Source organism: Agelaius tricolor, unplaced genomic scaffold (genome assembly GCF_023055355.1).
Source record: "Agelaius tricolor isolate 1412-34295 unplaced genomic scaffold, bAgeTri1.0.p SCAF_27, whole genome shotgun sequence".
Classification (NCBI taxonomy): Eukaryota; Metazoa; Chordata; class Aves; order Passeriformes; family Icteridae; genus Agelaius; species Agelaius tricolor.
In genome coordinates, this window is record NW_027269287.1 from 8778619 (window position 1) to 8804259 (window position 25641).

The 25641-nt window shown below is 38.1% G+C and overlaps 1 protein-coding gene across 1 annotated transcript in view; it reads left to right on the forward strand.

Annotated features, from left to right (window-relative positions):
• The window catches only part of TRPM6 (transient receptor potential cation channel subfamily M member 6), an 81538-nt gene that overhangs the window by 24761 nt on the left and 31136 nt on the right, over positions 1 to 25641 (forward strand). The window contains exons 13-27 of the mRNA XM_071448650.1: positions 3024 to 3158; positions 3731 to 3784; positions 6103 to 6243; positions 7609 to 7695; positions 8757 to 9037; positions 10106 to 10334; positions 10915 to 11069; positions 11737 to 11869; positions 12881 to 13009; positions 15021 to 15272; positions 16186 to 16360; positions 17819 to 17933; positions 19555 to 19754; positions 22351 to 22483; positions 24157 to 25283. Coding sequence (XP_071304751.1) covers positions 3024 to 3158; positions 3731 to 3784; positions 6103 to 6243; positions 7609 to 7695; positions 8757 to 9037; positions 10106 to 10334; positions 10915 to 11069; positions 11737 to 11869; positions 12881 to 13009; positions 15021 to 15272; positions 16186 to 16360; positions 17819 to 17933; positions 19555 to 19754; positions 22351 to 22483; positions 24157 to 25283 — 3346 coding nt within the window. The remainder of the gene's footprint in view (positions 1 to 3023; positions 3159 to 3730; positions 3785 to 6102; positions 6244 to 7608; positions 7696 to 8756; positions 9038 to 10105; positions 10335 to 10914; positions 11070 to 11736; positions 11870 to 12880; positions 13010 to 15020; positions 15273 to 16185; positions 16361 to 17818; positions 17934 to 19554; positions 19755 to 22350; positions 22484 to 24156; positions 25284 to 25641) is intronic.

Below are 25641 nucleotides of genomic sequence, written 5' to 3' on the forward strand. Positions count from 1 at the left end.
TCTATGTGCCTCAACACATTTTTCCCATTTGTTATATGAATTACTATTTTCCTCAAGAAAGAAAATGATCCAAGAAGTACTTCCCAGAAGTACTCTTTCATTCCCTGCCAAGAATTACAAGGTTGATTTTTTTCAGTCCCCAGTGTGTTTTCTTCTTTAAAATGTAAATTTTGAAAAATGGGCAGTTGTATATATTTGAGTGGCCATAGCTGGTTGTTTGCCACAACAAGAGACCTGATTATGGTCACCAGACCATATTTTTTGTGGTGCATAAGGCTGAATATATGGAGGACTATGTCTGGGATGTCTACAATTGAAGATCCATGAATTAAAGACAGGATATTGGAAAAAAATTTATTAATGAGAAGTGTTATCAACTGTTGGAATAGGCTCCTCAGGGATGTGTTGAGTAATCAAACACAGAACTACCTAAAAGACATAGATGTGGCACTTAGGGATAGGGTTTAGTGGTGGATTTGTCAGTGTTAGCTTCGCTGATTGACTTGATGATCTAAAGATCTTTTCCCAACTAAGTTATTCTGTGATTCTGTGTGTGGGGGAAATAATAACATTTTTCTGATCCCCACCTCTTCAACACAGAAGGGTTTAGGGACTGATTGAGCAGTTCAGCCTCTTTACTCTTGGCTTTTCCAAGGTGAATATCAGTTTGGTTTTTTTAACCAAATATTAAAATGTTAAAATATTTTTAACAATATTTCCTGCTCTTCTGTGTACTTGAATATTCAGGTGTAAAAGTCATCTTTTGGGATAGGTAGATCAGCACTCAATATTCTCATTTAGATATTTAGGGAAATATTATTATTTTACATATTGTTCTATATTAACTAAAGGATAAATCCTAATAGGCTGTATGCCTTTTTAAAATTTTCTAACTTATATCTGGTTTATATTAATGATTGCAGGAGATAGGTCCACTAGAACTTTCTTCTGCCTGTCACTGCCAAAATTCTGATTTCTCTCTACAAAGTAACTACCTTGCTTCCACTTATTCTGCTGTGTTCTTTCATGTTGTTATTATTGTACTTCTGTTATATTTGCCCTTACAAAGTCCTAACTCTATTGATATGCCATACTTTGACAACTCGGTTTTTTAACAATTTGCATATTTCATATCTACTGTCTATGTTTCTGATGTCAAAGGGGCTGATTTCAGCTGTACTTCAGTTCTCTGGAAACTCTTAGGTGAATACCACAGGGTCCTGACAATTTGCCACTACCACTTCATGGATGGTTTCTATAATCTTTTCTACTGATACTTCAATTTGACACAGTTCCTCAGATTTTTCTGCCATAAAGAACAGCTTTGATAGGTGACTTTCCCAGCCTGTTTGGTAAACAGTAGGACAACAAATTAGTTTGCTGTGTCTACAATAGCCTTAAGTGTTTCTTTTATACCTGGTCATCCTCTGTCCTTACAGGTCCACTGGCAGTCCCCCTACTCCCACTCCTCTGCTTCTGATATGTTTGAAAAAAGCCAGTGTATCTGTTCATATCTATTTCAGTACAATGTTCAGCACCATTTTGAATGAAAAGCCATTGTCAAATAATAATTGTGTTCTCCCATTCACATAAGATTTAAAGATCTCATAATAAACAAACCTCACATCTCTTACTGCTTCTCCAGGCAAAAATTGGGATGATATATATATGTGAATGCTTTTCTTTTTAGGCAGGGAAAAAACCCCAGTGTTCCTGCACTGAACAGAAAAAAAAAGAAAGAAAGCATACAAGGACTGTTTTAAAGCTTGCCTTTAACTTAGTTGCTCTCTTAATTAAAGTGAAGCAACCCTCTGACTGTCAGGTACTGCTAGACCTGCAATTGTCAGGGTTCTCCAGTTGCTGCTGAGTTATTGTACTTGTGTGTTCAAATTTTGAATTACATATTTAGGGACAGTTTTTAGGTGATTGTCTGTAGACTCCTATAATATTTCTGTTCACTTAAGTGTTGGAAACATGCTCAATTATGCACGTGTCCTTTCTTTTTAGAAAGGAGTTTAGAAGGTAAAGGTTATAACCAGGTGTGGCTGTGTTTCTGTTTAAATGTCAACTCTATCTCAAATACCAAAGAATACCATTCTAATAGTATTCAAGGGGTTCTTCAGACACACTGCCAGCTCAAGGACTGTTAGAAGAAATTTAATGCAAGAATGTCCAGTCATTCTCATTTCTGGGAAAAAACCCCAATAATTCAGGATCAGTGGAAAAGTTTTCTTTTTATGTGCAAGAATTGTGTAACATTTATTAATCATCTTTTAAAATTATGCCTGTTAAACCTCAATATAGACATGGAATGTACAATTTTCAAGTTAGCACTAACACCTGCCCTGTTAGTGCTCCAGCCTCCTCATTCTGCTCATCCCATGGCATTTCCTGGGCATACGTGTTCTGTAGAGAAACTGTATGTGGATTAATATGAACCTCGTATGTCTAACTCCTTTGCCACTTTGCATGTATAAGCCCTGCTGAGCTCTGTTCAAATGCCATGAGTAGAGTACTTCCACCATTTGGACACTGCTTGTAGGTAGATCTCTGCTTCATGTTTCCTCTGAGGGAGTTTATTCTAACACACATTCTCTCTCATACTTGAAAAAAAAGTTTGCTTTAAAGAACTTGCAGTTCTGTAGAGACTTTTGTATGGCACTTTGAAACAGCTTTTGTCATGTGTCAAAAAAAAAAAAAGAAAAAGGCTTCTCCCGTGCCCTGCATTATCATACTTTGTCTTCTGAACTGAATTACAGAGTAGGGAATGTATTATCAGAGTCTGGTCGTGAAGTTACATTTGTAGAAGTCTCTAGAGATGTTTGGTTTATGGAAACTGTTTTCCTTTCTCTCTATTGGCTTTTTACACAGATGTTTCCTCCAGCATTTTTTTCTTTTGTACTTGCACTTTAAATATACATAGAGACAAGTCACTGGGTGGAGAGATTACTAGCTCTAGGAATGTTTTATTTATTTCCAAAAGTAATTTTCTAATATTATCCTTCAACTCTGTCCATTTGGAGGTTGGTGCCTTGGAACAGGCAATGCTGGATGCTTTAGTCATGGATCGTGTAGATTTTGTTAAACTGTTAATAGAACACGGAGTGAACATGCACCGTTTTCTTACCATATCTCGTTTGGAAGAACTCTACAATACAGTGAGTATTTGAAATCCCAGTGTACCACTTTAGAAATGAAAGCCTGGAAACAAATCTGTTTTGCTTAAGGGGTGTGATGATTAGGCCATGTTTTTCTGAAGGCTTTTTGAAAAAAAAAACAAAAAAGGAAAATTTATGGGTTTGGTTACTTTTGATTGTAATGTGGGGGTTTGGGAATGGTGTACCAGGTTGTTATTTTTGACTGTCACTAGCTTGGGTAGTCATTGGAAGATGATAAGAAATATGTTCAGATTTTAATCTGATATGTAATACATGCTCACCTTGCTGAAAATGATTTGTTGTTTAGACCAAAGCTATATCAGCTTCTTTCTAGAATAAGTCAAGATTTAAGATAGTGGAGATGTTGCTGATTGGTGTTGAAGTTTTTTTGAAGATTTGTAGGTAGAGTGGGGAGAGTTTGAATCACAGTAGTTTATTTTGTAGATTTTTTTAAGCTGCTATATTAATTATGTTATGCTACGTTATGTTATATTTCTTATATATATTATATGTATTGATTTTCTAGTATAGAGTGACGTGTTTGTTTACTGTCTTTTCTATTCACACCACAGAAACAAGGACCATCAAATCTGCTTTTACACCATCTAGTTCGAGATGTGAAACAGGTAATAGACATAGGAAAGGCTGAGGACAAAAATGCTAGATTAATACTTCAGTGTCCACTGGCAAGCTGCTATTAGATAATACAGGGGAATTTTGGTAATAGAAGTGACAGCTTCATTACTGCAGTGCTAAATGGTTTCATCTTAATTCCACTGACCCCCTAAGCAATTAACCAATATACTGCTGCTGAGGCTCCCAAGGGTCCTGTACCTTAATTTCAAAACCCAGTAGTTCATCCAGATCAGACTCTCTTTCTCACATTACTAAATTGACATTTTGAAGTGATGGTACAAAAGACTTAGTGAATTAGTGCAGTGGTTATGCTCCTTGCTTTAAGGTTTAATGTTTTTTCCCCAAAGTTAAGGTCTTTCCTTGTTAGAGCAGTAGATAAGATATTGTGACAAGAGAAAAGACAGCAGAAGGGATATTGTGACAAGAGATAATATTTGGATGTGGTGCATTGCCTAGGAGAACAGAAGGTGGGAGTAGATGACTACTGCATGCAGCACTGGTTCCATTAGTGATTTAGTAGCAGCCTTGTTATTTAGATACATCATTAATTTATTTCACAATTCTGTTATCTGTTGTTCCTCACAGCACTGCTTAGCCAGAAAGGGATGAGCTGTTCTTTATGCATCCACACTTCAAGACAGGAGATTTCTAGATCCAAATCTAGACTAATTGGCTAATTCTTTCCAAGGTGTGATTGCTAAGATAAAATGAAATGGCAAGTCTATTTGCAGAGTTCTGTTGTATTTGTGGTATTGTTTTGCTACTGTGGATGACTTTCATGTCAATCCCATTAATGATTCTTTAGATAGATGTAGGGTATCCTGGTCTCCCAAACAAACTGTTTTCTGTGTTTTTTCATACTGATGGACATATTCAAGATCTAGTACATGTTATAAATCTGGAATCTCTATGTTGAAAGGTCTAAATCTTGAAAAAACATTGAGCTTCTCCAGACTGCGAAAATTCTCTTCTTCACTGAAGTGATTGATATGATCACTTCACTAAAATCCATATATATATATATATATATATATATATATATATATATATATATATGTATGTATATATATTTGTCTTTATATATCTCAGGACACTTTGGGAAAACCCAGTGTGTGATCTAAAGAGAAGCTTTTGGCACCTGACATACAGTAAGGGAATTAATGTAAAAAATTAATGTTTGCACAATTTCAATACTTTCTTTGCCTTTGTGTAAGCTAAGTTTGGGATCTGCAAACAGGTCTAAATGCTGAAAAGCCTTATTTACCTGAGCTTCTGTAAGTTCACATAAGTGTTTTGTGAAGGGGTTGTGCAGTTGCAGTCTGATTAAACCTGGTGACATGGTAGTTGGGTCAGTCAACAGAGTGATGTGACCCTGGATTTTAGAATATTTTCTTTTACTGTGAACAGCTTTGATGCTGCTGCAATTGAATGAAGATACATGCAGTCTGCTCTGATGATGTAAAAAATGGGGATTAGTGCACAGAGAAGTATCTACAAGCTTAGGCATTCAAAAATACTTGCCTAACTCTCAGTGACCTGGGACTGAGTGGCCTTAGCTGACTGTACTGAGGTTTGCTACTGAAGTATATTGAAAAAACACCCTCAGTTTCACAGTCTGAAAGGCTTACACTGCCAGGAATACATAACATTTCTGATCCCATTTATATACAGGCTCATTTTTCACTTCAAAGAGTTGCAGTTGAGGTTTTACCAATAAGTTTTAAAATCTGCATGGAAGAGAATTTATTCTTCAGAGAATTTGTCATAAACCTTGGGTCTTTGAAAGACAGTGGAGGTTAGATGGGCACTGGTGCTTTAAGCAGAAGAGGTGAGATAGTCAGAAGGTAGAGCTAGTGCATGTACTGCTCTTGTCCTAGCTGTCAAGACAGTCTTGAGCCTCAACAGGATATTTCCAGTCTCTGGGAATTATTACTCTGCTTCAGCTTAAATACATGCTTCAGCTACTTCAGTTTTAGTTAATCAAAGTGCTTGATTGTACTATGCTAATTTTCTCTTGTGAGAAGGTTTTTATCTGTACCTCTGCTGTTGGTCCTTGTCCAGAAGAACTGTTACCCTTACTGTTGGATGCAGCTGATCTTGTGAACATTGCAAAATATGCAATGTGGGTACAGTGAACTGCAGGAATCACATTTCCCCCTCTTTTCTAGAAGAGTTCCATGTGCGTAATGAATGTGTACACTTTCTTGACACATTTTTCCAGATTTTCCCTTACAATAGGAGGGCTATAACATGGTTGAATGTTGCATATAACAGCATCATGAAATGTTTGTGATGTTTGGTGTTTCAGAATAGCCTTTCTTTGGATTACAAGATATCACTGATTGACATTGGACTGGTGATAGAATACCTCCTTGGTGAAGCTTATCAGAGCAGCTACACAAGGAAGCATTTCCGAATTCTCTACAATGATCTCTACAGAAAACACAAGGTAGCTTCTTCCAAAACACTGGTTACCAAGAAAAGCCAAAATGTGACACCTGAAAATAGCTCATATTGTCATCCTGGTTTGTCTGAGGAGTATCATGTAAATGTGGGCCATGCTTGTCTGTTTGAGAACTGTAGAGAGGTTGCAAATAAAGGAGAGATATCCCCAAGAGTATTGTTGGTTGTTAAATTATTTATTAGTTCAGTAAATTTACCTTTGTGTCCAGTATCTGGGTTATATTTTGTCTATCAATAAGGTATGACAAGACTGTCCCAACCACCATTTTCTCTTTTTTGAAACAGTTACATATTTACTTCTTGCAGCTTGAACCGCCTCATGGAAATACTAAATTCCACATGTCTTGAAGTAGACTTAGGGCATGCCAGCATTCTCCCTGTTGATTTCCGAAAACCAGTAGGTTAAAAACAGCTAAACTTCTCAATAAATTAGTTCAAAGTCATTCCCAACATTGCAGAAGGTGTAGATTTACTGCATAAAAGTGACCCCCAGTTTTTGGAGTAAAACTGGACATTTAAGTACTTCCATATGTTAAAAAACAAACAAAAAAACCCTCCCATACCCATGAAATGTTTCCATGACTAAGAGAAAAGCCTCATAATTATCAGGGAAAATGAGAAAAAGTAATGGAACCTGTAACTTGGAGTGACTAGAAACAGAGAGACAGAGCTTTCTGTGTGTCACTAGTTTTTTAGCACAATGCTTTAAAAAGATGTGAGAAGTTCTAACACTTTGCTCTTTCCTAATGAAATATGACCTTAATGGTGATAGGTGAAACTATATAATCATATAATTAGGAATTGTTGGGAAGAGCATTAGTGTTTCAGCTGTTAACATCCTTCCCTCTTAGCCAACACTGAACAAAATTTACAGAGATGCTGGATGTGCTATCCTTCAAAGGAAATTATCAGCAAAAAGTTCGGAGAGTTCTGTCTTTCAAACAGCTTATGGCACATTTTATAAAGGTTGGCACTCAGAAGAGCATCCAGACTGAGCAATTCCATCTGTTGAAACCCTGCTTGTTGCGATTCATGGATGCTATGAGTGGAAAATAACAATTTTGAATTCAGAGACTCAGAAAAATATTTATTTGTTAACTGAGATGTGAAACAGGACATTTTTTTTCCTTGATGGTATAAGTTTCAGTGGTAGTTATGGTGATTTTTGACTCACTGGTTTTTGAATAACATCAATTTCTACATGCACTATTTTATGTGCATGTAGTTTTCTGCAAATACCAGAAAACTTTATTTCTAATTTGTATTTCTCTTCTTATGTTTTATGGTTTGCTTTTGGATCTAGAGAGCAGTCTCCAGCTTGCCTCAAAGCCTGTCTCATGCCTTTCATCAGAGTAATCAGATGGATAGTGGAATGGGATCCACTGAAAGTACTTTGCATTCTCAGTTCTTCAGGACTGCACAGCCTTACAAATACAAGGTAATATAATTGCTTATTCTATCTAGACTTTGCTTAGGACATATCAGGCTGTTAATAATTTTATTGACAAGTTTTAGACATGCTGGTCAGGCTCTTAGTTTTTATAATTCTACTTAAATTGCAGTGGAAACAATGCTTTACTGCTCACTGCTCACAAAGTACAAATCATGCCATTTTATTGGTGAAACCAAGCTCAGACTCTATGATAATTTTTAACTTCCATCCTTTAGTTGCTAAGGGCTTTAATTCACTGATGTGTAGTATCACCAAATATCTGAGTATCAAGCATGTGTGAAAACTCTTCTGAATTTGGAATAAACATAGGAGTTTTCTGACTTTCCTAATGCTTTCTCATAATTGGCTTATTGAAGTGCTACAGTAAGACTGTTAAGAAGAAGAAGAACATTCAGAGAAAGAATGATAGAAGAGCAAAGATTTGCTTTAATATTAGCTTTAATAGATAGCTTTTATCTATCTATCTATCTATCTATCTATCTGACAAAACATTAAAGTGAAATGGATTTAAATGGCTGTGCTGGAATTAGTCAGAGCCAAAAAGAACCCATGACAGCACTGAGACTTCCTCACCTACATCAGTAAGACTCTTTTTCCTGTACCATGCACCGAGAAATACCCAGATGTGAAAGTATAGCAAGTGGGACAGAGGAAATAATCTTTAAGGATCTAAAGTGTATAATTCAGTCTACTGTGTACTTTTTCTTCTATCATGACACATATATAAAAGAGAGCAAAAGGAGATTCCATGGGGAATCATGATGTTTGGAGGGTGCCCAACACTATGGAAAGGGAAGTTATGAAAGGCATGGATGCAGAGCAAGGTGTATTTTTCCTTCATTAACATTACCAGATTCTTAGCATTGGTAATCTGAACATAATCCTAGCTGTGGTTTATGGCTTAAATTTATATAGCTATCAAATAATCTTCTACTTGCAATTCAGATTTGCGTGCAGTTTTATTTTCATGAATCTGAACCTCAACCATTCACTGGGATTTTCTTTGTGGTTTTTTTTCCTTCTTTTGTTTTTTTACAAATTTATAGGAAAGATCCAGCCCTTTCCCAAAGTATAAGAAGAAATCAAAAGAGGATGTAAACTACACAGAGAACTGTGAGTCAACTGGCTTCATCTACCCGTATAATGACCTGCTGGTTTGGGCAGTATTAATGAAAAGACAGAAGATGGCTATGTTCTTCTGGCAGCATGGAGAGGAAGCCATGGTCAAAGCTGTTGTTGCTTGTAAACTCTACAGAGCAATGGCACATGAAGCTAAACAGAGCAACATGGTGGATGACACTTCAGAAGAACTCAAGAAGTATTCAAAGTATGAGTTCTCCCTTCATTTCAGTTTAAGTTCTCTGGTGCTGAGAATTGTTAGAGACTGCTCTAATCCACTAAGAGTTACTAAAGTTAGTGATGCCGTGGATTATGGAGTATTAAAAAAATACTTTCAGATACTCACTATTGATGCTATATAATGGATCTATGTACAGGTGTGTAATGTTGAGAGTTAAAGGAAAACTATTTGCCTATTACCTGAATGCATATTTGAAAATATAGGTGAGTAATGTATAGTTCATTATCTGCTAAATGGTCAGGTGAAAGGCTGAAATTTCCTTTGCAGCTTTTCTTCCAGTTCAATTTGTTAAAAAGCCATATGGCACATAGGTCTGCACTGTTCAAATTTCTAGCAAGTAGTAATGAGCAAACCAAAATCAGTGCTTAAATCCTGCTGTGTGTAAGACTAAGTGGAAAGTGAGATACCTGATTGAATTAAAAGGGAAGTGGAACAAAAATTTTCTTTGAGTTTGTAATTTCCATTTAGTGTTTTCTGATAGTTTTTCTGGTTAGAAATGTATTTTCTGCTTTGTAGATTTCATGCTTAAGATTCAATAAAAACTTAAGGTGCAATAAAACGTACTTGGTTCTTTTGTATGCAGCTCCAAATCTTAATTTGAAGAAGGATATGTGCCTTCCAGTAAGAGTCTTCTCTGCAGAAGTGTTTTAAAGTCAGTCCAAAAAGAATAGACTTTTGCAACTGGCTGCAATGTTTGCCCACAGTGGCGGTGAATCTGTTGGTTGAAGCAAATACAGAGAACTTTGTTGGGTCCATTTTGATCACTGAGTGAGATTAAGAACAAAGCAAATGAAAAATGACAAAACAGGATGGCCCTAAACATTGTGATTAGGACTAAACAGTTAGGTTTACATCCCGAATTGTTTTTCACTAGGTATATTGATAAAGCAATGAGAAAAATGGGAGAAGGCATGCTTACTGAGATTGATAGCTGAACTTGAGTTACCAGAGTATTCACAGCAACCTCTTTTCAGCAGTAATTCTGAGTTTGGACTGAACCCTGTTATATTGACTGTTAATTCCTTTCTGCTTTAGGGAATTTGGGCAGCTTGCCTTAGATGTGCTGGACAAAGCATTCAAACAAAATGAGCAGATGGCCATGAAGTTGCTGACCTATGAACTGAAAAACTGGAGCAACTCCACGTGCTTGAAGCTGGCTGTGTCCGTGGGGCTGCGGCCTTTTGTGTCCCACACATGCACGCAGATGCTGCTGACCGACATGTGGATGGGACGCCTGAAGATGCGGAAGAACTCCTGGTTTAAGGTAGCATTGCTCTGTTTTTTTCTGACTATTTAGGTGCTATTTAGATGCCTAATATATGGTTTTTTTTTGGTTATGGACACAGCTAATGCAGTTTCAGACAGCTCTGCTTAAGCATATGTTGGAATGTGAACATCTGGGGAAAAAAAGCAAGGGAGGGAGGGAAAACAGTACTTGCTTCTGTTTTATTTCTTTGCAAAAGCATGTGTGGGATCACATTAGGAAGAAGGATTTTTTGTTGCTCTTCCCATTCTCTGAGCACTATTCAGTCCTTCCTCACCTGCTCTTGGTTCCCCACATTGCCTATTCCTTGCAGAGCTGCTGGTGGGAAGGATGCTTTCCAGACACAGGGAGCTGTATTGAAAGCATCCCAGATACAATGACACTCTTCAAAGCCAGAAATCAGGCAAGAGCAGCACAAATCTTCAGAGGCTGTCAGACTCTGTGATACAGATTCCCAGCACCAGTGACTCCTTCTGCAGCCAGTGGAATTGCACTGGGTTTGTGCTGGCACCAGGCATGGCTGACTGTGGCCTAAGGTTTATGCTATCACTGCTTAATTAATCTTGTGTCTCTCTTTTAGGTCATTATGAGTATTCTCCTGCCTCCCACCATCCTGATGCTGGAGTTTAAAAGCAAGGCAGAAATGTCTCATGTGCCTCAGTCCCAAGACTTCCATCAGTTATGGTATCACGGGGAACAGAGCCCAGTCAGCTCTAAAGATACTTTGGTTAGTCTGTGAGCATCAGTCATTTGTGTGCCAGAGTCTGTCTGTTTACCACAGTGCAGTTCTCAGGAGTGAGAAGATGCTCTTCAGGTGGAATGAAATGGCTGGAGGCCAGTTCTCTCCAGAAGTATGGATGAGGTCCCTAGTTTGGATATGGACTTAAGTGAATGTGGTACAAGTTACTTCATCTGTCCTGGATGTCACTTCTGTGCTGGCCATAATGAGAAAGTCCTTTCCAACCTCATGTGTATTGCTAGTGCAGGAAGGGAGCAGTCCTACCTGAGGCAGCTAGGAAAAGTGCTCACACACATTCTGCTTAATGTTAGCTTGTGATTTTATCTATCAGTCTCTAGCAGAAGAGACTGCTACTGATTTTCCTTAAATACTCTTATACAAAATACTGATCAGGCTACTGATTTTCCTTAAATACTCTTATACAAAATACTATACAAAATATACAGACAGTGTAGCTGTACCATATACTGCATCTTTCACAGAGTGCATGTTGATTATTGCAAATGAGATATTTGTAACCAGAAAAAAACAAGCTACAGTAATGGTTGGTGTATTCAGAACTAAGTTTAGACATTTGTGTCTGTCTTCCCTCTGAACCAACACTACCTTTGCAATTATAGACCATTGTTTTTTACTTAAAAAATGCTGTTTTCTTTTGAAGAGGGGTTATGATGTAGAAAAGGCTGTTCAGAAGTCTGATGAAAGCCAAGGAGATGGTGGACAAGGAAACCTGACTGGAACTAGAAAAATCTATGAGTTCTACAATGCACCAATTGTCAAGTTCTGGTTTCACACGGTTAGTCATCATTCTAGAACTTGGAGTGATAAACCCCTCCTTTGGTCCTTCAAATGCCACTTAATCCCGCTTTTACTTTTTCTAGCATGGATTTGCAGTCACTTAGTGGTGGGTGTAAATGGGAAGCCATTTGAATGTTTCTCTGACAGTTAAGTGTAAAGATTGTCTGCTAAATTCATGCAACTGAACTAAAAAAACCAAACCAAACCAAACCCAAAAACCCAGGAAAACAATCATAAGGAACTAAAGAAAAACTCAAGCACAGCCTTTTACAGTGGTCAGTTGCAAAGGCTGACATAGATTTGAAGGTGACCTTCTGTACCTTTAATACTTCACTGATATTCATTTCTTTCTTTAAGAATTGTCTCTGGAAAAGCAAATATTTATCTATAGGGGATCATTTGCTATAGGAAATGTAAATTTATTAAATCAGTTTTAGTAACCCTGTGTCAATAGAGCTCAGGATGTTTAAGATCAGGCTGTGATCATGTATTTTCCACCTAATATCGTTCCTGTGTTTTGGAAGGTACAGATTAATCAGCAGTAACCTATTTAACGTTGAGAATTGTTGCTCATCCCTAGGGAAGGCTAGGATAAAGGCATAAGACTGCCCTTGCATTCAAAGAATGGTGTGCAGATCACAGAATAAAATCACAGAATAGTTATTGTTGGAAGGGACCTCTGGAGACCATCTAGTCCAACATCCAAGATAAAAAAATCTGTCTCTTTTATGGGGATGAGCATATGCTGCAGTTGTTTACCTTCTGCTCCTACCTGTTTTTTCAGCATTAAGGTACCAATTTCTAATGATGTTTGGGGACATTCCCATAAAGCAAAGCAAAACAAAACAAAACAAAATTTTTAAGAACTGGAATAAAGATTCTGGGCTCAAAAATGTGTGGCAGTGTCCCAGTAGTTTGAGTACCTATAGTGAAGCCAAACAGCTGTTTTATTTGCAGAAATTTGCTTGAGGTTTTTGTGTGTATGGATTATACACCATGTGTTTTGCAGATGTCGTACTTGGCATTCCTCATGCTCTTTACTTACACTGTATTGGTGAAGATGGAACCAAAACCAAGTGTGCAAGAGTGGCTTGTTATCATTTATATTTTCACTACTGCTATTGAAAAAATCAGGGAGGTAAGTTTTTCCATTCCCATTCTCATTTTTCTTATAACCAAGGAAGACCTCTTTGAAGAATGCTAAATCCTGCTTTGTTTTATGGAGAATTATACAGAGAATTCATTTATTGGAATTCTTTTATTTGAAGACCAGTTCTTAGGCTGTCAAAATGCATCTCAAATTTTGGCCTTGATTCTCTACCTTTCTGTGTAGAGCTGGTTGGTAATGTGTAGGTGACTGCTGAATTGAGATTTAGAACCTTGATGTAGGCACCTGGTCCTTAATTTTCTTGAGCTGACCTAGTAGACTTCTTTTATTACTAGACTTCTAGTAAAAATTAGTAGACTTCTTTTATTACTAGACTCCTAGTAATAAAATTTGTCTTTAGATATTTAATCTGAGTGAGAACTTGTTATGAATTAATAGATGTTTTACATAGAATAATCTATGGCTCTTCCTCAAGTCTAGTCAGCCTTCCACAAATGCGCTTGGAAAAAACTACAATCAACTTTTAATGCTGGATTTATTGAACACACACACACACACACACACAAAAAGATACTCCAATCAAAATTATTGCAATTATTTGCAGTTGATTAGACCCAAGCTTCTGAATGCAACCTGAGCTCCAAACCTGAGTCTAGGGACAAATGCAGCAATGTATTTCCTCAATTATTGGATCTGCTCTGACATGCTTTCACTGCAGAATCAGCACATAACAAATCAGCAAACAGTAATGTGAATAGTCTTTGGTATGACTTTTGAAATGCTGTGCTTTCAGAGGAATAAAGCTAGCCACAAAAAGCCAGCCACAGTTCTGAGCAAAGGACACTGCAAATACAGATCACTCAGAAGGCTGTGAAATCAGTATGAGAGAGGTGAAGGATTCCAAGGGACAGTAAAAATACTTTTGAAATCATTGTTGTGCTCTTGCACCATCTTGATGCTGGGACAGCAGAAAGAACAGCTCTTCTTTCTGGTATCATTGGTTGGACACTTTGAAATTGATGTCTTTACTTGATTTTCTTTATCCATGTTCTAGTTCTGGTCTGTTGGCAAAGACTTTGTAGGACACTGTTTTAGCTGGGCAGCTGCTTAGCTGCTGAGGGCCTTGTTATATATAGCTGCAAACCTCTGTTGCTCTAGATTGTATCAAATAATTGCTGAAGCCTTAGGCCCTGCAACTAGTTACTCATGTGATTTAGTCTAGATCACTTGTCTACATTTATGTGGTCATCTGCATAAATTCTTGCAGGATCAGGGCATAATGTTTCAAAATCTCTCCTTTGCTTGGTACTTATCAGTGTAATCTCACATAGCACTGCATAATTGGCCTCACTTGTGGCAATGTGCAAACATTTTATTTGCCTCCTCCCTAGGATTCCACTTCACATGCTTGCTCAGTGAAGCTTAAAATCCCTTTGGGGCACCTTACAGTTCAAGGAGTGAACATTTCATTCTTTACCTTGCTAGTTGCCAGCACTTCTTTTTTTAACCTGTCCTTGGCAGAATACAAGGATCTTTCATTATATTTTTGGTCTGAAATAAAGGACATTAGTTATTTTCCCAGGGGCAAGGTTAGGCCAGCACTTTCCATGACTTAGGGGTTAATGAAAAGGCCATTGCAGGTCGTGACCATCCCTCTAGAAAATGCTTGTTAATTTCTAATAATATGTGTGCATAACAATTCTTTACTGGCTGCTCTTTTCTGCTGAGCTATGTGCCCTTTAGTGAATAGATTCAGGTTCAGGATCCATTTCTTTTTCAGGAAGAGCTATCCCATTTGATGTGGCATACTTGAGCAACATGGCATGGTAGATTAAGTAAAAACCTCAATTGATGATGAATGGCAATATGCAGTAAATGGGTCCAAAACAAAAAAAAAAAAAAAAAAGGGGGGGGGGGAATGATGCATTCTCAAATATCATGAAATAATGCAGACTAATGCAGAAATAATGCAGAATAATGCAGAAAAGGTTAAATAATGTATATGTGATTTTAATGGCATTTTTCTCCCAATTCTACCTAGGTATTTATCTCAGAACCTGGAAAATTCTTTCAAAAGGTGAAGGTGTGGATTTATGAATATTGGAATTTTACTGATTCTGTAGCTATCATCCTGTTTATGATTGGTTTTGGTTTGCGGTGGTCCAACCCCCCTGTTCAAACTGCAGGGAGGCTGCTTTACTGCTTGGATATCATATTTTGGTACACTCGGCTCCTTGATCTTTTTGCTGTGAATCAGCATGCTGGCCCATACCTGACAATGATTGGGAAAATGGTAAGTACTGTGCTTTGGATCAGTATTTCTGTAGCTAAGGCATCTACCTTCAGGAATATGTAAAGCTCAGAAGTAACAGAAAAGGAGAAGTGGTCTAATGGCTCACAGTGAATGTTTTACTTGAAAATACCATGATTTTTTTGTTTGTGGGTTGACCAAAATCAGATTGCACTTTTCTTTAATTTATTAATTATATGGATTTATTCACAAAAGCCATTTTTACTTAATTCCTTAGAGAAGGGTTGTGTTTGAGTTAGTTTGCCAATCTCGCTTGGTAACAGGAGAAAGAAAAGTCACTGCTTCTTGGATATGAGCTCACTGTGACAGGTTATTCCCCCAGCTCTTGGAAACAGTATCATTATTGTTTTACTTGTTGATTCAAATAACTGCATCCTTGTTTATCTGTCACAATTTCTGTGAAATCCAAGTTAATCTTGTTTCTCTTTTGCTGTAAGAACTGTTGCTGAACAACTGTCTAGTCCTGGGGGACATGTGAAGATTCCTGCTGTAATTTGCCTCCTTTACTGAGACCTCTCTTCTTAATACTTTTATATTCTGTCTTTCATGGTGATTGTTTAGGAGGCAAAATAATTTTCACTGCTGTTCCTTCCTCTCAGTTTGAAAGAAGCACCACTGAGCAAAATCACCATTGTAAGATCTCTGCATTTTTTAGATCTTGCAACTGAGGCAAGTAGGGCTTTTTTGGTCTAAGATGATTTTAACATCTATAAAATGCTCATGTAGTCTAGGTCATAGAAACAAAATATTTTTATTTCCTCCAGCATATTAGATTATTACCCGTGGTTTTATATTCTGATTTGAAAAAACAGGGATTGATACTCTTCCCTAAAATGAATGTCGTCTTTATATATAATTAACACAACTAATTCTATTACACAAACATGTCTTCCAGACAGGAAACATGTTCTATATTGTGATCATGATGGCCATAGTCCTGCTGAGTTTTGGGGTGTCACGAAAGGCAATTCTTTCACCAGAGGAGCCTCCCTCTTGGACACTGGCTCGCGATATTGTATTTCAGCCCTACTGGATGATGTTTGGTGAGGTCTATGCTGGCGAAATAGATGGTAGGTAATTTTGATACTATAGCTCACGGCTTAAATTTAATATGTGGAGAAGCATGTCTTCTTTGGTCTTCTGAGTTTTGACTACCTACTGAGTCTGTTCTTCCTTAAACAGTTCTGATTTCAATATATGTATGTACATAATGGGTAATACTGCATGAATGAAGTTGAAAATACGAGCTTCTTTGTGAAAAATAAAGAGGATTAAACTTTAAAACCTTCAAATTTAGTGCTTCAAATTAAATATACTGCAAATATCAGGGCATAGTACATGGGAACTAATACTAAGATACTTCCTGGTCAGGGGATCTACCAGTGAAATAAATTTCCAGTTAAGTGAATCCAAAGCTCCTGATCTCTTGGAGAAAAGAGAAAAGCTGCCTTTAAGGAAGAAAGAATAAAGGAGGAAAAGAAAGGGAGAAATAAGCTGCCTGGCACTATTCTTAAACAGATAAACCATGTGCACATAGGAGAGCTAGAACCAATCAATGTAAATAGGAAAAATTGTGTACCTTGATTATGGCTTTCGCCTTGTTTCAGTAAGACAGAGGAATCAGGCACCCCAGAGATATTTAAGCATTACTGATGTAAGGCACTCTCATGCTACTGACTGAAGGTATAAGTAAAACAGTCCCTAAAATAGAAAAGAAGTAATCCAAAGAGAAATATATATTTAAGGTACATAGTTCAGCATAGACCCAATTAATTAAAATAATCGACCATGTTGCCTCCATTATTACTGCTGAAACAATCACATGTATTTTGGTTATATAAATCAAAATTCTTTTAATGAAAGCACACTGTTAAGTTCCCAGTTTAATCCATTTAATCACTTAATAATTCTAAACCTTGAGAAATTTGACACTTCCCAAATAAAGCTATGATTTCTCTAGTGACTCTTTATCCTGCAGAATATATCCCGAATTTCAGGCTGCTTCTTTATAAGTATGTTTCAAAGAGTTAAATTTGATTAACTCCTCCAAAGAGTTAAATTTGATTAGAAATTAAAAAGGTTGGGAAGTATTTATTTTTACAATTTAAAAACATCAGGAAGGATCCCCTAATTTTCACTATTTGTTGCTTTACGTCTGAGGCGCTCCTGCCTTAAGGATCAAAGATTTGGATTTCAGCTTACTTGGGTAAAAGCCATCCCCCAAATACATTTCAGCTGCGTATTCCCCCTTAACAAAAAGTGGAATGACTGGAATAATAACTGATTTGTATGAAGTGGTGCCTGCATCTTCTGGACAGTGGTAACTAAGGTGGTAGTAGCATAAAGGGGTCTCAGTTCTCCTTTCAGTAGATGTTGATCTTTAAGTTGGAAATTTAGTGATGTGAAATCTCTGTGGAATTAGTGAGGACTATTCTGTTTCTTGCTGAGACAAATGAGAAGCACAGGCCATTGCTGTGCTCTGCTCTGGTTCCTGTGCTACCCACGTTCTGTGTGTCTTTCATTTCCAGTTTGTGAAGCCAATGAAGACTGTCCTCCTGGCTCCTTTCTCACACCCTTTCTGCAAGCTGTCTACCTCTTTGTGCAGTACATCATCATGGTCAACTTGCTCATTGCATTCTTTAAGTAGGTACCTTGGTATATTGCTGCAAAAGCAACTAAGGTGTGTTGTGCCTGCACTTGTGGAAAGGTTTTCAGCAAAAATGTCTCAGCAAGGGCACGTTGATGGTGGTGTTGTACCCCATCAGCCATGGGGGTAAGTCAAATGAAGGAAAGAATGGTGGTAGCCAGATGGTGCAAGGAAAGGTATAGTGAGAAGACAGCTAAACTCTTTTGCCACTTAAAAAGAATGTGACTCTGTGAGAGTGGACAATTGCAGTTGGCAAAAAAACCAGCATTAATTCATCTCTTAAGTAGTTTTCCCTTCCTAAAAGTTGTATTTGTTGTGCTAAAAGCCTATATAACATTCATCACAGGGCAGGCCAAACTGGCAGATAAGTGGAAGGTGTTCAAGTGAGGAGGATAAAGGAGGAGTATGCTTTTCCTTTAGGAAATAATTTGAAAATTCGTACTTACTTTAAGCAATCCCATATGTTCTAGACTGAAATCTAACAGTAGTGTTTCCAGCAATTTGCCTTTTAATGTGTGCTGCCACAGTACAAAGGGGTTTTATAGTAATTCTATAGAAATTCATAGTACTTTACCAGTGTCTTTATAGTAATTCTAAACCCTTTATGTTTTAACAGGAGCCCCTTGTAGTGGAGCATGTTCTGTAAAATATTAGTAAAGAGCAGCCTAACCCAAGCAGTTATTTATTTTTTCTTATAGTTCTAGCAATTCTGGGGAAGAAAAAGTCAGCTGCAGTTTAAAAAAATTCAAATTAATAAAAGAACTCATTCACATGCAAAAACGCCTGAACTATCAAAACTCATTCTATTTCCACTTCCAATAAGAAATCCCTTTCCTGAAATTGTGTCAAGGAATCAAGCTATCATCTTACACATTATGTATTATTTTACATGTGTGAAATTGTTATCTGAATTATTTCTGGAACTAAACCTTTAGTAATGATGATATTGTAAATCTTCTGCGTTGTGATTTGATTGTTCCAGAAGTGGGACCAGAAATGGGTGGGTATGAGAAACACATTTAATTATGCTCTCAGAAGGAAAGTTGATGTTTTTGTGGTTATATGCTGGCTGTGTAGAATGACAGTGAATCTGAAATTACTAGAAATGGAATGCTAGAAACCACAACAATTCTTTCCTGTGCTTGAGTCTATCATAGTAGATACAGAAAATTATTCAGTGCAGTCATGTTTATTAATTCTGCAGCTCCCATGAGTATTCTGCAGAAGAATGGCTCATGTAGCTGCAAACTATTTTGTCACAGTCTTCCATTAGCCTGACACCTACTTTTAATCCAGTCCAAAGAGGCAAACAATGCTGAATTCTGTAGTTAGGGTATATATTAAAATTTAAATAGTATGACTGGGATTTCAAAGCCATGTCAGTAGCATCTTTTGCCCAGCTCCCATTAATGTGAATGGGAGTTGGATCTCCAAATCTGTTGGGCAGCTTTGAAGATCTCATTCTAAGTGCACTAGCTGCAGGCACATGACTTGCTAAGCTGATTTACCTCACTGAAGGAATGAGACCAGTGTTAGATTAGATCTGTAGACAAGTGTCTTGTGCTATATTGGGAATATTTACCCTCCTTCTCCTCTCCTCTGTGGCTCTCTCCTCAGTAATGTTTATTTTGACTTGAAATCCATCTCGAACAAGCTCTGGAAATACAACCGTTACCGCTACATCATGACCTACCGTGAGAAGCCGTGGCTGCCTCCACCCTTCATCCTCCTCAGTCACATTGGGCTTCTGGTAAAGTGCATCTTCCACCACCAGCCCCCAAATGAGTCGGACCAAGAGGAAGGAGATGTTGGACTAAGTAAGCTGGGAACCAAAAATAGTTCATCATCAGTCCCATCACTGTGGAGTTGAGCTCCAAAAAAAAAAAAAAAAAAAGGGATAATGCTTTGCTTTTGGCTGTTGCTGTGCTGCATACTGTGCATCAGTCAAGATACCTTACAACTCTGAGGTGAAATAAAGGGACAGCAACTTACTGTGTAGGAACTAAATAATATCTTATTTTCAAAGAAATTAAGCAGTGCCAAAGGTATGAATTTCTGTATGTTTGTCATGAGAAGACAAATAATTCCTTTATCACTACCTGGGGAAAGTAGCGGCAGAGCCCAAGGGTAGAGGAGATCCAGTGATTGCAGATGCAGAGAGGCTTCCTACCTCCTTGCTGCTTTTGTCCCTTTGTGCACTGGCTTATGACTGCACATTACCTTCTTCACTTTTCCCAGCCTTCACTTTTATCACCCAGAGAAGGGTGGTAAAGCCACTTTTCTTCATGCCAGATCTTTCCTAATGCCTCCTTAGTCCAGTTCCCTGTCCCACTTTCAACAGCTCTGCCAGGAGTAGCCTGGGCTATTGTGGGAAAAGGACCTCAAGATAATGAGATGGAAAGTAGTGGGGATTGGTGGTGGGTGTGAGGCAGGGGAAAAGGTGACTGTAACTACATCTAAAAAAAAATTGGGAAGCATTGGTATCTAGTATTGTACAGTCTCATCATTTTTGATGTATTGTAAACCCTGTGTATAGCCTTTGATGTATTGTAAACTGTGGTTTTTTTTGGAACTGGGCAAAGCATCCTTAAAAAGAGAACCCTAGAAGCAGCTCTGGTCCATGTGCAGTGGTGAGAGCACTGGGCATGGAAGGAAGAGGTCATGATGGCAAATGTTCTCTGGGCAGTGGCCATGAGTGACACAGAAACATAAGAGGTCTCAACTGTATTTCCAGGGGAAGCCTATAGTACAAGAAAGACTCCTCTTTCCTTGATAAACTGAGTATTGATTATGTAAAGAGTAGTGATAGACTGAGAGTTGGTGATCTGAAAGGTGGATGTATTGGAAATTTAGTGGGGGGAAGAGGAATGTTTTTTAGAAGGTTTTCATTCCAAGTTCTGTGTGGGTTTCTCTTTATATATAGTTGTAAGTTAAAAAAGCTTTTTCTTCTTTATTCCTAAGTTAGAGCCTGCATTTCTCTATTCCTGGTCACATCTCACAGCAGACACCAGGGAGCATGTATTTTCATGGGGCACTGGCATTGCGCCAGTGTCAAACCATGACACTGCTGAACTGTACTGCTGCTTCCTGGTTCAGCTCCCCCATCATGATGGTATACACCAGCCTGCCTTGGAAGTGCCATTGCTTGTTTTATGTGCAAGCACAGCATAAGTCAGTGGCATAGCATAGAGGGTGTCCTGTAAGGAGCTGAAGGAAAACTGCTTAGCACATCTGAAAATCCTTGCACAGAAGAGAGCTCATACTTTCTTTACCTTCCCTCAGAAGGAGAATTTTTTTCTGTTTAGCCACCTCTGGGCACCTTTTTCTATACACTTTTGCTTGATAGCTTTCTCTTACTTTAGTTTTGGTGTTGTTATAATTAACTGGTTTTCACAATGAGTACCCAGGGCCACCCTGTGGAAAATCAATACCAAGACACAGAGTAAGATTTTGGAGGAAAAAACACGGGTCAAATAGGGGAAAAAAGTGTCTGGAAGGTGACGAAGTCTCATTTGGAGTGAGGGGGGTCTTCACTGCTGAGCTGTGTGTTGCAGCTGAGTACTACATCCTTGTAGCAAACTCTGCCTTGTTGCTTGTAACAGGCACCTCTCTAGCACGTACAGTGAGGACTTTGGTACATAAAAAAGGACAGAAAAGAGGAGCTTGGAAAATGTGGAGTTTGAGCCAGAGAAGCAGCTTTCCACCATATGCATTTCTTTGTACTGCCTTGTAATGGAGCTGCTCTCTCAGAAGTCTTGGTGTGCTAGAAGAATAGCACCATGAGCAGCCCAAGTTATGGATTTTTAAACTTCTGAATGCTTTTTTCTCCCCAATAATCTTGGGGTGGAAGGTCTTAATGTTTTGTACATATGAACTTTTATCAAGGATATCTGAATGTTTTATAGATATGAGCGTATTAACTAATCAGGTGAAAAAAAAAAAGCTTTGCAGCTTTGAGCACCTGAATGGACTGTAATTGTTGTAGGTGACTAGCACTAATGAATGCCTGGGCCAAAATGGAGTGAAAGTTTTGTAAGGTTTGCATGTTCATATCTAAGTCTTGTGAATGACATATGTATAACAGAGTACAGGAAAAAATTTGTGAGAAAATTAATCTTTGTGAGCAGCCATTCAGATTTGTATTTTTGAAGCTTTAAAGAGGAGTGTACTGGAATTTTTGTCTGTGTGGTTTTGTTCCCTATGTAAGGAAAGACAAAATCACACATTTTCATGTATTTGAGTCTTTATACCGAAGCCCAAATTCATGCACTTAGGCCTGATTCATTCTTGTCAAAGGAGGGAGTGTAAACAAGTTTTTCGATGGGATTTTTTTAATTTTTTTTCCTCATGCATACTTATAAGTGATTGCAATTATTAACATGCTTCATACTGATTCCTACCTCCTTTATTCAGAGCTCTACCTCAGTGATGAGGAGTTAAAGAAACTCCATGACTTTGAGGAACAGTGTGTAGAAGAATATTTTCTTGAAAAGAATGAAAACCTGAGTTCCAGTGGCAGTGAAAGGATCCGTTTGACCACAGAAAGGTGTGTTTTTATACATATTTATGTTCTTTGTATAAATTTGTCATATAAAAAGACTTTGATAAGCTCATGCTTTTGAAGCTGGCTATGGCCACTATGAACATGCAGAGGCCTTGTTAATTTGATGGATCTGTGTCTATTTCTGTATCTGCATCTCTTTGAGGTGTATGTCAGATCTGTCTGGGCAGCCTTGCTGACAGAATTGCATCCCCAGACCTGCGCAGTGTGCACATGGTTAAAGGGGTACAGAGAGGTGCTGCTTGGTTTCACTTGTGCAGATCAGGTAGCACTACAAAAGCAAGCCAGAGAACAGCATACAATATGTAATTTTATTTAAAAGGTTAGTAGTGTACAGACACCGAGAGTATTACTTGTGATTGGGTATAATTGCTGTTTACAGAAACAGCCTGCAAACAAACCATTGTAGCATTATTTGCAATACAGTGTATTGGTTTACACCATGTCAATACACAACTACCAAATGGGTTTCAAAACAGTCAGTATTGGCCTAATTAAGCTTTTTATTGAAATCATTGGTAAATCTACCATTAAGTTTAATGGGAACAGTTAAAAAAAATGAACACTATAAAAAGTCTTACTGAATGCCAACAGTAATTTCATCTAACAAATTTGTTTTGCCAGAGAAAACATAACATTATTTTCTGCGAAATAATTTTCTTGGCTTCTTCAACACAGAAGCCAAGAAACATCCTCTCTAAAAGAAATTAAATAAGTAGTTTTGTTCAGAAAGTGCAGAATTGATTACTTCAAGAAGGTCTCATTTATTGGATAAATATATATCTGGAAAGGAAACACTCTTCACAGCATTGCATGACATTAATGCAATACATTAATTTAGATGAATAAAATGCTCCGGAACACTGGTCCTTGATTTGATATGGTAATGCCTTAATACTACATATTTTAGTTACTCTGTGACGAAGGAAAGAAATTACTACTGCATATTGCCTGCAGATAACTTATCATTATCTTAGTGATAAAGTAACAGAGATATCTTCAGGAAATATAAAGATACTGATTTGGTTAAATGATATAATTCCAGGCCAAGAAGTTCCTGCACTTTTCACTGGGTATTTGAGGATAATAAATAAGTCTTTGGTTTTTTGGGCAGTTCAATTTTATCGAAAGATAACCAATGCCATAAGATGCATAGAATCTGCTTCTGGAGGCCAAAATGTTCTTGGGAAGACCTGTTTCTCAGCAGTCTCTAATATTTGAACAATGCAAGATTAAATTAAAGAGTTTGTGTGAGTCTTATCCTTCTCATGCTTGCACAAGAAGTGTAAAATCAGGATGTCCAGCTGACATAAGTATACTTCATTTGCGTATATGTATGTATTCATATGCATATACCCAATGTAACCTGCCATCAATGTTTTAGTAGTTCTATGGCAATGAATGGGTATTACTAGGTAAGCAATTTTTAAAATATATATTCCTTGAGCAAAATGTCTGTTTCCTTAAGAAACCCACTGGCAGTTTGGCTGGGTTTTGTCAAATACAGGTATTAACGGCAATGAAAGTCACAACTTAAAAAAACACCCATTTGAAATGCTGAATTTTTGAAATTTATTAATGGTTTCTCTCATTATCTCTCCAACAGATGTAAAGATCTATGTTTTGGTATTTTAGTTATGTTTTCTTTTTCTACCTAGAGTGGAAGAGATGTTTCAACAACTTAAAGAAGTGCATGAGAAGGTATTTTATATCAAGGAGTCTTTACTCTCCCTGGACAGCCAGCTAGGACATTTGCAAGACCTGTCTGCCCTGACAGTGGACATCCTGAAAGTGCTTTCTGCTGTAGACACCTTGAAGGTGGAAGAAGCCTTACTGGCTGACACAAAACATCAAACCTGTAGGAAGCTGCCCCATAGCTGGAGCAATGCATTCTATTCCAAAACCTTGAGCAGCCTGGAGGGCTTGTGTGACAAGAAATACCACTATTACAGCATGCCACCCTCCCTCTTACGGAGCTTGGTAAGGACTCAGTCTCCATCAGAGTGCAAACTCTTGAAGTCTGAGGGTAACAAGGTGGTAGAAGACAGCTCTCAGAAGGTAGAAACAGATACACTCACTTCAGGAGTATCCTCTGAGACTAAGTCGACTCCTAGGTATGGGCAGTTTTTGCTGGTGCCCCCTGACCATCAGGGAGGGTCTTTTCCTGAGGATGTCACCTTAAATTTGTCCTTTTTGAACACTGCTGCCAAGTACAAGGCTGAAGCATTCAGAGATAACCTGCAAAGTGGCATTGTGGTTCCTCAAAACTTGCCGGGTATCAGCTTCCTTGGCAAAGAGACAGAAGGTTGCCAATGGAGCCAGAGAGACTTTGTTACTCATTTGCCATCAGAAAAGATTGATGCTGCAGAAGCTGATCATCCTCTTGATCTCCAGCTACCACTGGATATTGAAGAAAGTGTAGCATCCCCCTGTGATGACAGGGAAGAAACTGAAGGTGGTTATGTGAACTGGGGATTCTCTGAAGGTGATGAAAAAGGAGTTTTCATCTCAGATTCAAAGAAGAAAGTCCTGTGCCTCCATTCCTCCTATGAGAGGGATAACAATTGCCAGAACAATCCCACCAGGCATGTCCAGTTAAGTCATTCAAAGTCCTTCTCCTACAACTCTGTCAAGTCATGTCCCAGCAGCAGCATCTCTCAGAACAGGCTGAAGAGAAGCATCTCCTGGATCAGCCCTGTCTGGAGGGACTGGAGTTTCTGCAGAAGCAACAGCTTACCGTTCCCTAAGAAAGTGAGATCAGGAAAAGTCTGCAAGGCCATAGGAGGTAATTACAAAACATTAAATGTGTACAGTATCTTCTACTGGAGAGTCCAAGACATCACAAAAATGTTTCATTTGCACCCAGAAGGTATTAGATGCAGTGGAGAATGGGAGCTGAGAGTCCAGAGTTACCCTTTCACTTTGCTTGTGTGGGTCTGGGTGTTGGGAATATCCAAAGTGTGCCTGGTATCCAAGCTGCAACACACCTGTGTGCCAGCCACCCTGATCTGCCCCATCTCATGGAATTTCCATGTCTGCGGCTACACAGCCAGGTGGCAGAAGGACTGTGCTCACTCTGGGGAAGTCTCTTGCCCTGGGGATGCAAAGACAGAGTTGCAGGAATCAAAATACATTTCATGATC